The 16,028-nt window shown below is 36.1% G+C and overlaps 1 protein-coding gene across 14 annotated transcripts in view; it reads left to right on the top strand.

The window, feature by feature from the left end:
- The window catches only part of eml1 (EMAP like 1), a 59,601-nt gene that overhangs the window by 21,674 nt on the left and 21,899 nt on the right, over positions 1 to 16,028 (top strand). For 7 of the 14 annotated variants that reach the window (XM_051868732.1, XM_051868733.1, XM_051868734.1 and 4 more), the window contains exons 2-3: positions 12,578 to 12,760; positions 13,066 to 13,119. In XM_051868732.1, coding sequence (XP_051724692.1) covers positions 12,578 to 12,760; positions 13,066 to 13,119 — 237 coding nt within the window. Of the gene's footprint in view, positions 1 to 402; positions 470 to 12,577; positions 12,761 to 13,065; positions 13,120 to 16,028 lie in introns of those variants that run through there. The other 7 variants (XM_051868737.1, XM_051868739.1, XM_051868741.1 and 4 more) reach the window with 3 other exon arrangements.

The following is a 16,028-nucleotide window of genomic DNA, read 5'->3' on the forward strand; positions in this document are numbered from 1 at the left end:
TTAGTTTAAGTTAACAATAACAGCACTGACACACTTTGTTTTCCATCAGCTCAGTTGTGCTGCGCAGAGGCTTGACATATGATTTTCCGCATGTAACATCCAGTGTCATTACTGCACGGCATCCGCAACCCACCCTAAGAACAACACTTCAGTTTATTTAAAACACCCACCCACCCACTGTTCTGGGCTGTTTGTTATGTGTGCACAATGCCCTGGGTTCTGCAGGAGAAGAAAGCCCTGGCTTTCAAACACACTGAAAAGAGCATTGTGTCAGAGAAGCGGAGCCAGCCATGAGTTAATGCTGCCCTACTTTTCTTAGTCAGACCCTCTGCGACTCCTTCAAAATTCTCCTTTCCTCCTTCCCTGCCTTGTTTGCCACCAGAGCTCCCTGCCGTTTATACCATTTCTCAGGAGAGCATGAGTCAGCACAACCCACAGTTACTGCTCTACTCCAGCGTGCCTTTTCCAGGTCAGTTTTGTGTTTTCATCTCTATGGTGACTGTGCTGGACTTAGAGGGTCTGCCGCAGGGTGGGTCCCATGAACAGAGGCCTTGGCTGATTAAACATGGAGACAGATAAGTGTTTTGTTGTTTGGAGGATTTGTGTGCCGTTCCTCACTGTAGTTGACAGTAAGGTCACCTTTTGACTTCTTGATGAAGAAAGCGAGTGGGCTTTCTTCATTGACTAGTATGTTGAAATGGAGTTCAAGGAGAATGTGGTTGGTGGGGAGCATGACATTTGGAGCTCGGTTTATATTGTTTAGTGTGTTTTGTTGTCTGAAAACATGCCATTATGCTACATGCTAACTTATGTGCAAAATTGCAATGTTGCATAAAACATTTGCGATTAAAGCACAGTTTCCATCCCATGTGTTCAAGAAAACAAAATCGTCACTTCCTGGGAAATTGGCGCAAAATATCTGTAATAAAATTGGAAGTTGCAGCAATCGGGAAGCCACTGTGGCTCTTTCTTCGTATGTCATAAATGATTTGTGCCTTAGAGCGCGCAGACTAAACACAACGCTGTCATGTTATCTTGCATTCGGAGGCGTATGCCTGGTGTTTGAAACGCAATCATGTTAGACACTTTTTTGAGGCATTTATACTCAACCATTTTGATGACAGACTTTGCTCAGGCATATCAGAATGACCAAACCAACATTTGAGATGACGTGCAATGAAATTGGTCAGTTGGTTTGTCCAGTTATCCAATCACATCCTCTGTTGAGGCAAAGTTATGTGAGTTTTTTGTTGTGCTTCGAGGATTTATTTGGTAAATGTCTTATAGTAAAAACAAATTAACGGCCTCGATTGAGCGCGCAAGTATGCACATTTTTCTAATTTATACACATCTTGGCATTTTCATCCAGCACTTTTTTTTTTATGTAGTACAGTCAAAATCTGCTAAGTGGTAATAATGGAACAACAGTTTTAAAAAGTGATTTTTTACTATTATTTACAAGATATGCATTTTCATGGATTTAAATAAAAGATTTTTGTTATAAGAGACAATAGCAACAACTTTGTGTATCAAAACCACTCCTTTCCTGGTAAAAAATGAACTTAAAGGGTTAGTTCACCCAAAAATGAAAATAATGTCATTTACTACTCACCCTCATGCCGTTCCACACCCGTAAGACCTTCATTAATCTTCGGAACACAAATTAAGATATTTTTCTTGAAATCTGATGGCTCAGTGAGGCCTCCATAGCCAGTCGCTTTATAATATTAACATTGAACCACTGTACTCACATGAACTGATTTAAATATGTTTTTAGTACATTAATGGATCTTGAGAGAGGAAATGTCGTTGCTGGCTATGGAGGCCTCACTGAGCCATCAGATTTCAACAAAAATATCTTAATTTGTGTTCTGAAGATTAGCAAAGGTCTTACGGGTGTGAAACGGCATGAGAGTGAGTAATAAATGACATTATTTTCATTTTTGGGTGAACTAACCCTTTAATTTTCAAAAGTCAACATATTTATGACAGCGGAATATAACATTTTTGACAAGCCAAACATGTCAGTCTTTGAGTAATATGTAATTTATTTAAGCCACGAAATAAACTTAAACTCCGTAAAAGAAGTAAAATGAACTACGCAAAAAGCAAGAATGTTTTATAATTACCCAAAAATAGTTCACCCCTTATGCATGTTATCACATCTGTCAAAAATTTAGGCTGGTTGTTTGTTGGTTGGTATTATAGTTTGATATTATATAATAATATAACTAAAAAGATCGACATGACACATTCATGGGCATCAGTCACTTCAGTGAATACTTGCTGGCTAAGAAATAAACAATTATTACCTTACAATACATCTGTTTTTAAATCCACATAATTTGAATATTTCAACATCGATGTCTGTCAAAAAATAACATGCACAATACATGGTAGTATTCATGAGAAGAGGGAGAAAAGCCTGAGCGGCTTCAACATGCTGTCAGTCAGAGATGATAATGTACCTAATACATAATGCATTGGAGTATAAATTTGGTCTTCACTTTTTGAATTTGAATCAGAATGATCAGGGAACTAAGTGAAATACTTCACACTGTATACCAAAGAGAAAAAATCTAATTGAAAAACTTTGCCGGGTTAGTGAACATCGTTCAATGTGTTGGTTTTGACAGACATTTTTTATGCACAAACTATGCATATATACATTAAACTTGACAGGTGATTTTTATAAAATGTAGTTTGATCACCATCTTGTCAGTTTTTTAAAGGATTAAGGCAATTATCAAAGTTTGATAATTTTTTTTTTTAATTTTCCGATAAAAGATACATTTTTACATGATTTGTTACATTTAATTACCCCTTCGCAGATTTTGACTCTGTATCCCAAAAATTGCATAAAAAGGATAGATATTATGTTTGCCATTTATTTTACAATGTTTTTAATAATGTGTAAAATGATAGGAATATAAAATACAGTATAAAACACGTTTTGCATGATAATTTGTTGATAATTCACCACATTACATTCACTATGCCTTGTTTCATCCAAAATTTTTATTTAATTTTTTACTGTATTTCTGATCAAATAAATGTCTTTGTGAGCATAAAAGACTTATTTAAAAAATGACTGCCGTGTTAAGTATAATTCTTACTAGTGATAAACCGATATATCGGCCAGGGCTGCGTTTCTCAAAAGCATCGTGACGTGAGCTATAAAGAGGATTGTAGAGCATATTGGTAGCAGTGGTCTTCACGATCAACTTGGGCTCAAGATCCTTTTGGGGAAAAAGTAGCCCAGGCCAAAATGAATAATCAGCTGATATTTGGCCATGTTCACATTAAACTGCAAAGCCACATCTCATCTCTGGCCAGCAACTCATTTGTAGGACACCAACATTTGTCTGGTTTGATCCCAAAACAACACGCAAGCTCTGTTTTCAATAGTCTCATGCACCCATACATCAGAGCGTGTTAAGCCAGTGCACTTTCTCCCTGGGCACAGGGATAACCGCTGATCAGGATCGGCTCAGTATCCCTTTAATCCTCTCTTAGCCCAACCACTTCCTGCATCCCAACAGCAAGGCTTGGGGCTCGAGTGCCGTCGTCTCTAAAAAACTACCCTCTTTGGTTTTAAGCCAGTGAGCAGGGTGGTATCAGGGGGGTGGAAAACACCCTGCCTCTGCGGTTCACACAAAGTTGTTTTCTCTGCTTCCCTGGCTGCCTGGAGGAGATTAACAGGGAACAACACATCTCCGCATCACTTGTCACTGACTCGGTCCTTTTTGGAGTCTCTCTGTGGGGATGGAGGCTGGTGTGATTAATGAACACACACGTAAACACATATAGCTACTGCCGCCTGTCTTACACGTGCTGGCAAAGTGCCGGCAGCATACTAACAGTGTCTGTAGGCTTGTTTTAGTAAGCAGTGCGTGAAAGAGAGGGAGAGCGATAGAAAGACGTACTCTAAATTCCCATCAAGTCATTTGGCAAGCCCTCTCCTCTATGTCCTCATTTTTTATAATTCCCAACATACTCTCATTAGCGGTGCTTGCTAAGGGGCCATTCACATGGGACATGTTCTTGAATCTGTCTGCGCTGTTTTTCAAATTGTTTTAAAAGTCACAATGTGATGGAAATAGCGACAGACCTTTTCTTCCGTGTTGTCATATACATCAAAGTGAAAAGGATTGAAAAGAATGTAGGGCTGGACTTGGTTCTGCCCATCGGTTGTTGATTGGATGGAGGCAGATCATAATGCGAGCTTGCAGTCAATTATTAGAAAGGGGCGGGGTTTGACTACTGTTGTTTCAGCGGAAGATTGAGTTATGACATTTTTGACAGGTCAAACATATGCTTGAATCATTGAAAATTGACATGTAGAAAATTGAATTTTAATTTTTATGTTGACTTTAAATATGCACTAGATAGAAGTCTTTGACTATTGTGATGAGTCTGTTTTTTTTAGCATCTTATGTCTTGAGTGACACGTTTTTAAGATGTCGTGTCAATAGCCCTTCCCCCGCCAGCAACTGCATAACAACACTTTAAAACAACTCAGAATACTGTAGCAACCAAATAGCAGCACAATAAAAACCTAACGAGGGATTTAAACACAGAATAGAGAAGGTGTCGGCTTTAATAGGTTGATTACAGCTTGACCTAAGGGAAGATTTTGCTGATGTCAGGTGGATTGAAACTCTGGCTCTCTCATGGGGACAATTTGGCTCTGCTCATCACCTTTTCCCTGCTTTCTCCTCCTCCTCCTCGCCTTTTTCTCCTATTCTTTCCATGCCGGAGGTCACGAGTGAGGTTTCTGGGATGATCTCATGGGTCTATTTTTATCTCCTAAGTCCTATTTATTTAGTAAAGGCCATCTTTTTTCTGCATTGTGTACCTGTAATCTGGGAAATAGCTTGGCAGCACACTATTCTTTCGCTTCATTTGTGACTGTGCTGGATTATATAACGGTCCAGTCACCATCTCTGAATCACTGACACCTCAAGACAACACACTGTTTTACTATCACCAGAGTTCCAGATGGGTCCTCAAAGGACTGACCTTGGATCTATGACCTCAGGTTGCAAAAACAAAGCGGTTGGGGAAAGCAGGCGGTTGTAATCCTCTTAAAGCACACACAAACCTTTTACTCACTTTCTCTCATAGACCCTCCCTGTGTCTCTCAGCGTGAACTCTTTATGTAAGAGGCCAATCTCAAAGGCCAATTCGTTGATGAGAATTGTTTGTGAAAAGCTCTGGGAGGATTCACTTTGATACTCACTGAGACCAGATGCATTTTGTTTAGGCGAAGGCTGTTATAAAACCTAGTGAGCTGCCCCATAAGACAAAAAAGATATATTTTATGCATATGTATTGTTATATATATGTTAATATATTTCTAAATACACAAAAATAGCCACAATATACAGTATTGTTAAATAAATATTTTCAACTCGAGTTTAAATTATTATATTTATCTAATCTTTTTGGTCTATAATTATTTTGTCCAAAATGTTTTTAAAATGCATTTGCATTTAACCGAAGTGTATTTTAAGATTGGTAATGTATTTTTGACATATGTTTTGTAATATATTTTGGTATTTAAGGTTTAAATGAAATATATTTTCAACTTGAGCCATGCTGTTCACAACATAAAGGCTATTTAGAATAATTGAAATATATTTTCAGGAAAAAGTCTTTTGTCAAACGGGGCTTACTGCCTACATAAGCTTTAAAGCCCGTGAACTGGAAGTTGCAAACGACTTTTCTCCAGTGTTGTGACGTATTTCCAAGTGAAACGGAATATTGAACAGAGGACAGGGTTTTATTTTAGCGCTCCTCCTCTCCATCTCTCCTTAATAGCAGACTAACGGTTGGAGGGGAGTGGTTTAAGCGCTTTCAACCCAAGCCATCAAACTGATGTCAACAGAGAAGGAACTCCATTCCAGACCGGAAGTAACTTTTCAGTTTTTGATTAAAGATTACCACGACAAACAATTTTTTTCTGTGTATTAACTTGCACGGATTAATTGTTCAACACACGACTAGTAATATGCACTAACAAAGTAAATAGTGTCAATTTTGATTTCATGACGACTTTAAGTTTGCCATTGTTGCTAAGCTACCTGCACAATATTCTTAATAAGCATAAAAATACATGCCTTTCATGCCTATTTTGATTAACTACAGTGTGCTAATTTTTTATCCATACAATCAATACTTTTTAAGTAGAGCTGCACAATTCTGGATAAATTGAGAATCACGATTTTTTTTTTTTGTTTCAAAAAGAGATTCTCTCACGATTCTGAACAGACAACTAAACAAAATAACAAGTAATTTATTAGAGGTTCTGACAAATTATCAGTTGTTTCAGTATATTTGAAAATGTTTAATTAATTTGAATTATTTAAAAAAAAATTGGTTTGAAGGAATGATTCAATGACTTACTCATAAAGACTTCACTTGTTTCATTACTGGATGAATCAGCATTGTGAACGAATCTCTTGAATGAATGATTCAATGACAAATAAATTTTTTTTTTAACAGTCACTTGTCGCCACCTACTTGTTATTTGAAGTGCCATGTTACTTTCAAAATTTGCTCTATTTTGATTGTTTCTGTAGACAGCAGTGTTTATATCCGAACTATAAACTTTTATCCCAGTACTTCTGTGATTAATTAGAATTATTGCAAGACAGAAATGTGATTTTGTCAAATGTTTAATAGACACAGGCGAATCGTGATCATTTAGGAATAAGATCGCATGGGTGTTGGAATCGAGATTGCAATCTTTTAACGATTAATCGTGTAGCTCTACTTTTCAGTATTGAATGAAATATGTTTATAAATCCATATTCGCTATCTTGGACTTATTTCTCAATGAGCTTGTCACAGTGCATTTTGGGATTAGAATTTGGTTAAAATATGGTATCTTAGAAGGCAGCGTAAGTAAGCTCACTAGGCCTTAGAAATATACAATGTGACATGCATTGTATTGGAGCTCATAAGCATGATATGGGATAGTCTAGATTTGCCTTTCTTTTATGGTTAGACAAGCCTCCAATGTAAAGAAACATGATCACATTCAATGTCAGCGTAATGATAATCCTTACAAATCTTTGCACCCTGCTTCTGTTGAGACTCATTTATGGGCAGATTCAAGGTTTGAGTGAGTCAGCTAGTAGGTTCAGACTCAGAGAGAGACCAGAGATATGCATTATTAATCAGCCTTAGCACTTTGAGGGAGACATTAAAGGGAGTCCGCTTTGCTTTGATAATCCATGAACATTTTCTCCCTTGCCCTTCTGTCTTTTATGTAGTTTTTATGCTAATATTATTCACAGATTGAAAGCAGCTTCATTGGGATTATTTTTTGAATGTCAGATTGTGACTATACACACTGATGTGTATCAGAACAGTTATAGTTTTTAAATGTAAATTCTTACTTTGTAATTCTAGTAGTTTTAGGTTCTATATTTGTTTTTTTAGTTTACAACTTTTTCAAAGTTTTGTTATCTTACATTAATTAAAAAAATGTTTAGAACTGTTCAGAAGTTTATTTAGAAGTTAACACATTTACTAAATTCAAATTAATTAATAAATTAATTAATTATTTAATACAGCGGTTTCATTCTTTTCTGTTTTATTTATTGATGAGCAATAAGTAGCTGGCAAACTTTAAAGGTTTAAAGTTATCTTTATTTTATTGTATTGTATCAAAACTGAAACTAAATATAATATATATATTTTTTTTTACTTATTTTAGTTGATTTTTGAGCAATGACAATCTTTTAGTTAAGTTTCAGTTTTTCCAGTTTCTAAATGGTTTTACATTACATTGTTTTCTGCTAAATAACCTGATATGAATTCATATTTCTTTAGTATTTTATGTGCAGCTTTTAGAGTTTGTGCCCCACTTGTTACTTTATAGTAGATTTACATATCTTGCAGCTAAGATTGCACTTCCTGGACATTCTCCTAGCAGTGTGCTTTCAATTTACATTTCAATTCTTTGCAGTGGTTTTAAAACAGGGAAGGAATGTCTGTGCCTAGTCAGGGCAGTAGGTCGCGAATTGGACTTCATTTTCTATCGCATTTTGTGTGCAGTAAGAGCATAGTCTATCTTTTGGTGGTCATGTCTATCTGTATAAAATCAGTTCTGTGTCTCTTTCTTAAGAGGATAGAAAATAAGACGGACAGGTATTGTATCTGACTTCAATTCATGCACCAAACTGTCTGAAGCAAAATAGGATTGAGCCGTTCCTAGTGACGAATCTGGCTGTAAAATCCAATAGACCATCTCTGACAACACAATCTTATGCCGATATTAACACAAATGAAGTTTCTAAAGACTATGCCACTCTTTTTCTATCTATAATAATGAGTAATTTTGTGAGCTGGATCAACTAGTTAATTAAAGTGCCCCTATTATGCTATTTTAAAGGTTCCTAATTTTGTTTTGGAGGTCTCCTACAATAGGTTTACATGCATCCAAGGTCAAAAAACACTTTCATTTTCTTATAATAATCACCTCATTTCTCAAAGTGTCTGAAAACAGTTCATTCAAAGGGTGCTTCTCAATATCCCTCCTCGTTTCCTCGCTCCTCCGTCCTCCATCCTATGACCCGGAAACCGATCGAACTCAGCCAACTTGAAGGACATCTCAATTCTCTAATTGCACCGCGAGGAGGCGAGGAACAAGGAGTGAGAAAGCTTCCTGAGGAGTCATGAGCGAGGATACACGGGTGTATCCTTTGCGGAAGTCTTTCTCGTCTAAAAACCTGGCGCACGTATAAATTCTCCTCCCCCTTCATATGTCACAATAATTTAAATGGTATGCTTTACTTTTGCAGTTTAAATAAACTTTACATCTCACATATTTCAACGGGGCATCTTGCTTTATTAATATTTATTTTAATTTTTTTAAATAACCAAACTTTAACAACATATGGGCAGATCCCTCGAGTGCAGCTGATGACGCTTTGAAGTGACGCTAATGGGAGCGAGGATGTAATTTCACTTGATTCAATTCCTCTGTCCTCGCGTCTTTTCCTTGTGTCCTTCCCTTGCATCCTAAAGGGGTGGAGCTAAGACGTGAGGAAAGGAAACGAGGATGCAAAAATAAGAATTGAGAAGCACCCAAAGATTCAGTCTCTCTAAACCCCTCTTTTCCATATGCCTACTCTATTTTGATTGGTCAGACGGCCCAGTCTGTTGTGATTGGTCTACTGCTTACAGTGCGTGTCAGAAACAAAACGCCTATTACCACGTCTGAATTTCAGCTCCAGAGGCTTCCTCAGCACATGATACTCAATAATAGCGATGCCATTGGTTTTTCTGTATTAATTCCGTATTGAGTCCTTGTCCATTTGAAGTGCATGCAAAGTGGATTCAGAAATGGTCAACAACACGACCCAAACTCTTCCAGGCCTCAACTACAACTACAGTATTTGAGGGCGGGTCAATTATAAAAATTTGTTACATTGACATAGGTATGTAACAGGAAGTGAGACTGGAATTGTTTATTTCAGCAGTTCAGAATCAATTCTTTCTTTTAGGAGACAATAACTTTTTGTCATGCACTTTGATCTTTAAAACTTTGCAGACTTTTTACATTCACAAACAGCTATATTACACACTGCATGAAAGGTAATATTTGAAAAAGGGGCACTTTAAAAAGATTTGACTAAAAAGAATCCTAGAACATTGCTGTTTTTCTCATCTAGGACATATGTCAAGATTTTCAGAGAATAATCTCTTTTTTTTTTTTTTTTTTTACTTTTCAGTTTTTTTGGTGTGAGCTTCTATAATCACCCGATAATAGATTGAGATGAGATGTTCAGTGTTGAACAACAGAAGTTAGAAGGAGATCTAGCTAGGATAGTGATGCGCTAACGAACACAGTCATTTTCAGTGGAACATAAAGCTAGAGATGGGCCAATGTCCAATCCAATCACAGTGAAACAAAACGAGATTGAATTCAGGGAAGTGGGAGAAAGACAGAGATAGAGAGACAATGGCAAGGGAAGTGCATCCCCAGTCTTAGCAGTTAATTTGATTTCTGAAACACATTAGCAGATATGGATGTCTGCCAATCCTGCTGTTTTTACAAAACGAACAGCAACAAGAATTGCAATTTGTGTCCGTTCATGCTGCACTGATATATTCCCGCTAATGCTTTTTAATGTGGTCGAAGTGCACGGTCCCTGATGTTCATCTGCAGTCATGCGTAGCTGAGAAGTTCACTGGAGAGCATTAGCGTTTACAAGGAATATAATTAAATATGTGTATTAAATAAGTGTATGTTTACATACTCTATCTCTGACCATTCAGGTACAATTTTGTAAAGTGCGGTATAATTTTGTGAAATTGTCAAATGAACAGGAAGCACTTTCAGCCTTTGAGCAGATGTGACAGTCATTTATTGTGCTAGTTATTAGCATTATGCCACCAGCGGCTTCAGAACGATTGCAAACTGGGTTTGTGCTCGGAGTAAAAACTGAATAATCTCCCCATGGAGCTTTTGAAAAGACGAAGCCGTGGGAAGGCTTCAATCAGTGATTAATTTCATCCATCAAAGAGGCAATTTCAATGCAAACAGCATGATTTGTGGCTCTAATTATTAGTAGTCATTTTTTATTAGGTTTTGTCTTGCGGTTGATGCATGTGTGTGCGTATGTAGAGATTCACATTGTATGTTCCTTTGTTCATGATGCACTCATAAAAAGCTTTAGTGCAGCCTTCAGTGATCCAGCAACAGGAACCTTTTGAATGTTGCGATATTGGGATGGTTTCCCAATACACAGGGGTAAGGTGGGCCGGTTTGTGCAGGTAGGTGTAAATCTAAGGGTTATCTGAATATCCTGACAGGGTGAAATAGTGTTGCATAAAGAGGCTTATCTTCAGGAGGTGATTAATCACCACTGAACATTAATGACTATGATAGTTTTTGCAGGGTGAGCAACTGAATTTTAAGTGAAATGGCTGGAGGCCATTAGATGCGCTGAGCTGATGTGTGTGTGTGTGTGTGTTAGTGTATAATTATACAGCTCAGCTGGGGTAAGGAAACACTGAGTGATTGAATGTTTGCAGTGGAAGGTACTTATCTAAATTTCAGTTTCAAAACTATCCTTTTTTTTATTTTGCCTCAAGCTCCCCATCTGCCAGTTACTCAGGCTAATATGACTCATAGTTTGCATTTTTATAATTCAGGTCACACTTTCTATAAATTCATATTTTAAACACTATTACTAAATGTTAATTCAAAGCCAAGACTTTTTAGTGTAAATTATTATTAACCAATTGCTGGTAACACTTTACAACAAGGTTCAATTTGTTAACATTAGTTAATGCATTAGGTATTAAGAAAAACAAGAAACATTTTTTACAGCATTTATTAACCTAGATTATTGTTAATTTATAAATACACTATTGTTCATTGGTAATTCATGTGTGTTCATGATACATTAACTGTTAAAATGTGTCACCCACATATTTCATGGTACCAATCTGACCTAAAACGATATAAACACAATGTTTAATTAATAAGATTGTACAGATGTAAAGATGTAGATTTTTAAAAAAATATATATACTAAAACACCCAATTAACTGAATGGCTTCATTATAAATATTAAAAAAGTACCATGTTATAGCTCTTTTTTTTATTGCTTTAATTACCAGCTGCTTTCTCCCAGTCAGTGTATAATTATTAATGAAGATGTTATTCTCAAGGAAGGGTTGAAAGCACTAATTTTCATAAATGTTTCATACCACTGATTTTACAAAGCTTCCTAATCACCTAGCAAAAATTGAGTTGCTCTTTTATGTGTGTGTGTGTGAGAGAGAGAGAGAGAGAGAGAAACAGAAACAGAAAGTGTTTTTTTTTTAGGGTCAGCAGCCATTAGATAAGGGTGCTACAAAAACCATCAGCATGTTTGTATGTAATGAAGATGTTAGGCCATCCTTCACTGACTCTTTCAAAAGCACTCTGCTGAATTAAGCTTTGGCTTAAAATTTAATGGTCACATATGGTACAAATAAACTGGAATGGACTGCATTATTAATAATGTGGGATGTGTGATGTCTACTTTGGTTGACATTTTTAGCTTTAGCTTTTTTTTGACATTTCAGGTTTCAGTTAGCCTAATGCCATTCGAGAACCTTTTTAAGTTGCACAGAACATTTATTGTACTATTAATATTACGTACTGGTAAGGTTTTTAAAACTGGGATTTGGGGACCAACATTATATTTAAATTACCATTAATTTATGTGCACTTAAAATCTTTAATCAAAAATGTTAAGCTCCCCCTCAAAACGGCATCTGTTCTCTTCATGATGCATGTCTCGGTGGAGGTGGGACTAAATATCTTCCACAGCTGACTTCAAAATGATATTCTGATCTGCCTCCATTTAGTTAGCAACTCCCATCTTCCTATGATCCAATCAATTCCCGAGGATGAAATCCAGTCATAGCCCACATTTTTTCTCATTACACTGACTTTAACGTTGGTACTTACTAATAACTGTTATGAATTTGATAGATACACTGGATAAAATCTTGAATTTATTTAGCATTGCTTTTCCGTATATTTGAGTTTTTTGTGTGTGTTATAGATGACAGTGCCTCGGCAGCGAGCAGTATGGAGGTGACAGACAGGATCGCCTCTCTGGAACAGCGGGTTCAGATGCAGGAGGATGAGATTCAGCTGCTCAAGTCTGCGCTGGCTGACGTGGTGAGGAGACTGAACATCTCAGAGGAGCAGCAGGCCATGCTCAACAGGAAAGGACCAACCAAAGGTAACACAAGGCCTTCACACAAGACTGGACTCATTGTCACCTCATCTAGAGTCTCCAGACTGTGCTGTTTGTTTATTTCAGCTTTGCATTCTATCTCACCTGCTTTGCTAGAAAGTGTTCAGTGTTTGTTATAAGCCTCGCTGGAAAACGTTTCTCTACAGAACCACCTGTGGGCCATTTCTTGTTTTCATCTCAATCCCATCCATGTTCCGGCTGCAGTTTTCTGTCACGTTGCTCTTCATTTCCTATCTTCTCTACTTTCCTATACTCCTTCAACTGTTCTCTTATACTGTGAACGTGTTTAGAAGCAGCAGTGAGGAGAGACTCTCCCTCCTCTGACAGCACTGTTGGGAAGCCAGGTAGGGAGTGGGGCTCGTGTCTCAGTCACTTCACTGGATCTGTGTTCTTCACCATGCTTCAGAATGCATGACCACTGAGGAATGAGTTTTATATTCGTTATATTTCACTTAGGGATGCACTGATATAGACATTTTGGCTGATATTGATTTTATTTTGTAATTATAGCATGTTGATTAATATGCAAAGCGAATACTGTAATTTTCAAGCTGATGTTTATTATAATATTAAACAATGTGAGTATTTGAGTGACTCCGTTTCAATTTACATGCATAAATCATGAGTTATGTAACAGGAATCCTGTAGAGAGATTAAATCTTAATCTACTGGCTTCAATTTAAAGATGCTTAATAATTTATATCATACTAAATTCTTTTCAAATGTATTAATTAATTATTTTCATTTTAATTAACACTCATTTTTCTGTTATGTCTGATAAAAAAAAATATGGTACAGCATTCACACTAAATTTCAATTAAAGGGACAGTCCACTCTAAATGAAAATATTGTAATCATTTACTCTCCATCATGTCGTTTTAAACTTTATGACTTCCTTTCTTCTGTGGAAGGTAAAAGAAAGTATTTTGAAGAATGTTGGTATTTTGGTAAGAATGTTGGTTTTGGTTCCCCATACAAGATACAATCAAACAGTCAATGGGAACTGACACTGTTTGGTTACCAACATTCTACAAAATATCTTCTTTTGTGTTCCGTTGAAGTTATACAGGTTTGGAATGACATGAGAGTGAGTAAATGATGACAAAGTTTTCATATTTGTGTGGACTAGCCCTTTAAGTGAATAAACTTTCACGTAAGTGAAATCATGGATAAAATTATCATAATGTACAGGAGAAAAATAAATAGTAAAAATATACTTTTAAATCAATGCTCATGAAAAGAGTGGAACTTACGGTATTTCTTTCAATGTCAACCTAATCAGACAATTAAAAAACACAAATATTGGCTGATACTTTTAATATCATTGATATATTGTGCATCCCTAATTTCACTCCAGCATGTGTGACATAAAGCCCTGGCTTAAATGTCTAGAGTTCTTGTGAGTTTAATGAGATTAACACTATAAGATTCTTGTTAGTGTGCTTAACAAACTCTCAGTCCTGATTACATTTAATGCTCGACTGACAATCTACCACATCCATATTTTAATATCTCTCACTTTTGGTCTAACAGACATGAAAAGTGGCTTGTTGCCTTGAGTATTTATTTTATTTTATTTATTTAATTTTTTTTTATTTGTTTAACAAAGCTTTTCTACATCCACATAATCCTTTGAACTCTAGGATAAAGTGGATACTTAAAGTCACATGTCTTTACCGTCTTAAAGGTTTGAAACACACTTCTGCTTTGGTGTCAGACACTAATTAGCCAGACTGCATTTGTGCTACCAAATGTCAACATGAGGTCCAAGACTCCTCCATTAAACCGCTAAAGAAATGCTTAGTTAGTTGTACTTTGGCTAGCTTATGTTCAGTTTATCCATTCCTCTGCCTGTTTCCAAGGGTGTGCAAGATGAGTCATGCTATGCTTCTGCAAAGTCCTTCACGCTCTCTGCGGGCTGATGTCTTTGAAACAAAAAAATCCTCCTCTGTTTCTCACTTGCACTTTTGCTTCATTCTTTCTTTTATTTTTTTTCTACTATCTCTGTGTCACTGCCTACACATTCATCACACATTCAAGCAGCTCTGCTGTGATGAATATTTAATAATGCAGACTCATAGGATAAAGTAAATAAAGGCTCTCCAAAAATCTATGCCATCAGCAGTTAGACTGCAGGTGTGGATGCACTATGAAGTACTTGAATTGCACAAAAGGACATTCACCATCCAAGACTTTTGTGAACCACAAATGCATTTTAATGGAGCCTATTCATGGCTCAGCCTCTTGCAGGACAGTCTGAGGAAGCCAGAAAAAAACAGCTCAGGAATTCTGTGGTTATTGTTCTATTCTGGTTCTTCCTAAATTCCTGATTGAATGTGACATCTGAAAATGTTTACTGTGAGGTCCATTAATTATTTAATATACACACAATATTCATAAGTTTGGAGTCAGTAAGATTCTTTTTTGTAAAGAAATTAATGGTTTTATTCAGCAAGGATGCACTGAATTGATCAAAAGTGTCAGTAAAACACATTTACATTGTAACAAAGGATTTCTATTTTTCTTTTGAACCTTCTATTCATCAAAGAATCCTGAAAGAAGAAAAAATCAGTTTCTACAAAAATATTAGGCTGCTCAACTGTTTTCAACAATAATAAGAAATTAAAATGAGAGTTCTGTTACTTTTTTCCAGAATTACTCTATCTATAGACTTATTTATATGCCAATATACTCAAAATTCACTTTTTTCACTCAAAATTCACTTTAAATACACTATATTTGTCGTAAGGGTTAATTTTTTGAAATTGAGATTTATACATCACCTGAAAGCTGATTAAATAAGCTGATGTATGGTTTGTTATGATAGGACAATATTTGGCTGAGATACAACTATTTCTGAAAATCTGGAATCTGAGGGTGCAAAAAAATAAAAAATATTGAGAAAAAACCCTTTTAAAGTTGTCCAAATGAAGTCCTTAGAAATGCATATTACTTACAAAAATACATTTTTGATATATTTACGGTTGGAAATTTGCAAAATATCTTCATGGAACATGATCTTTATCCTAATGATTTTTGGCATAAAAGAAAAATCGATAATTTTGACCCATACGGTGTATTGTTGGCTATTGCTACAAATATACCCGTGCTACTTATGACTGGTTTTGTGGTCCAGGGTCACATTTATCTTTTGGGATAACAAAGAATATTGATGACTCATCCTGCACTACACAGATTTTTGTCCAATCAGATGATAAAATGAGAATGTCCCTAATATCACATTCATCCAACT

The sequence above is a fragment of the Ctenopharyngodon idella genome, chromosome 17, assembly GCF_019924925.1.
Source record: "Ctenopharyngodon idella isolate HZGC_01 chromosome 17, HZGC01, whole genome shotgun sequence".
NCBI classification, from domain to species: Eukaryota; Metazoa; Chordata; class Actinopteri; order Cypriniformes; family Xenocyprididae; genus Ctenopharyngodon; species Ctenopharyngodon idella.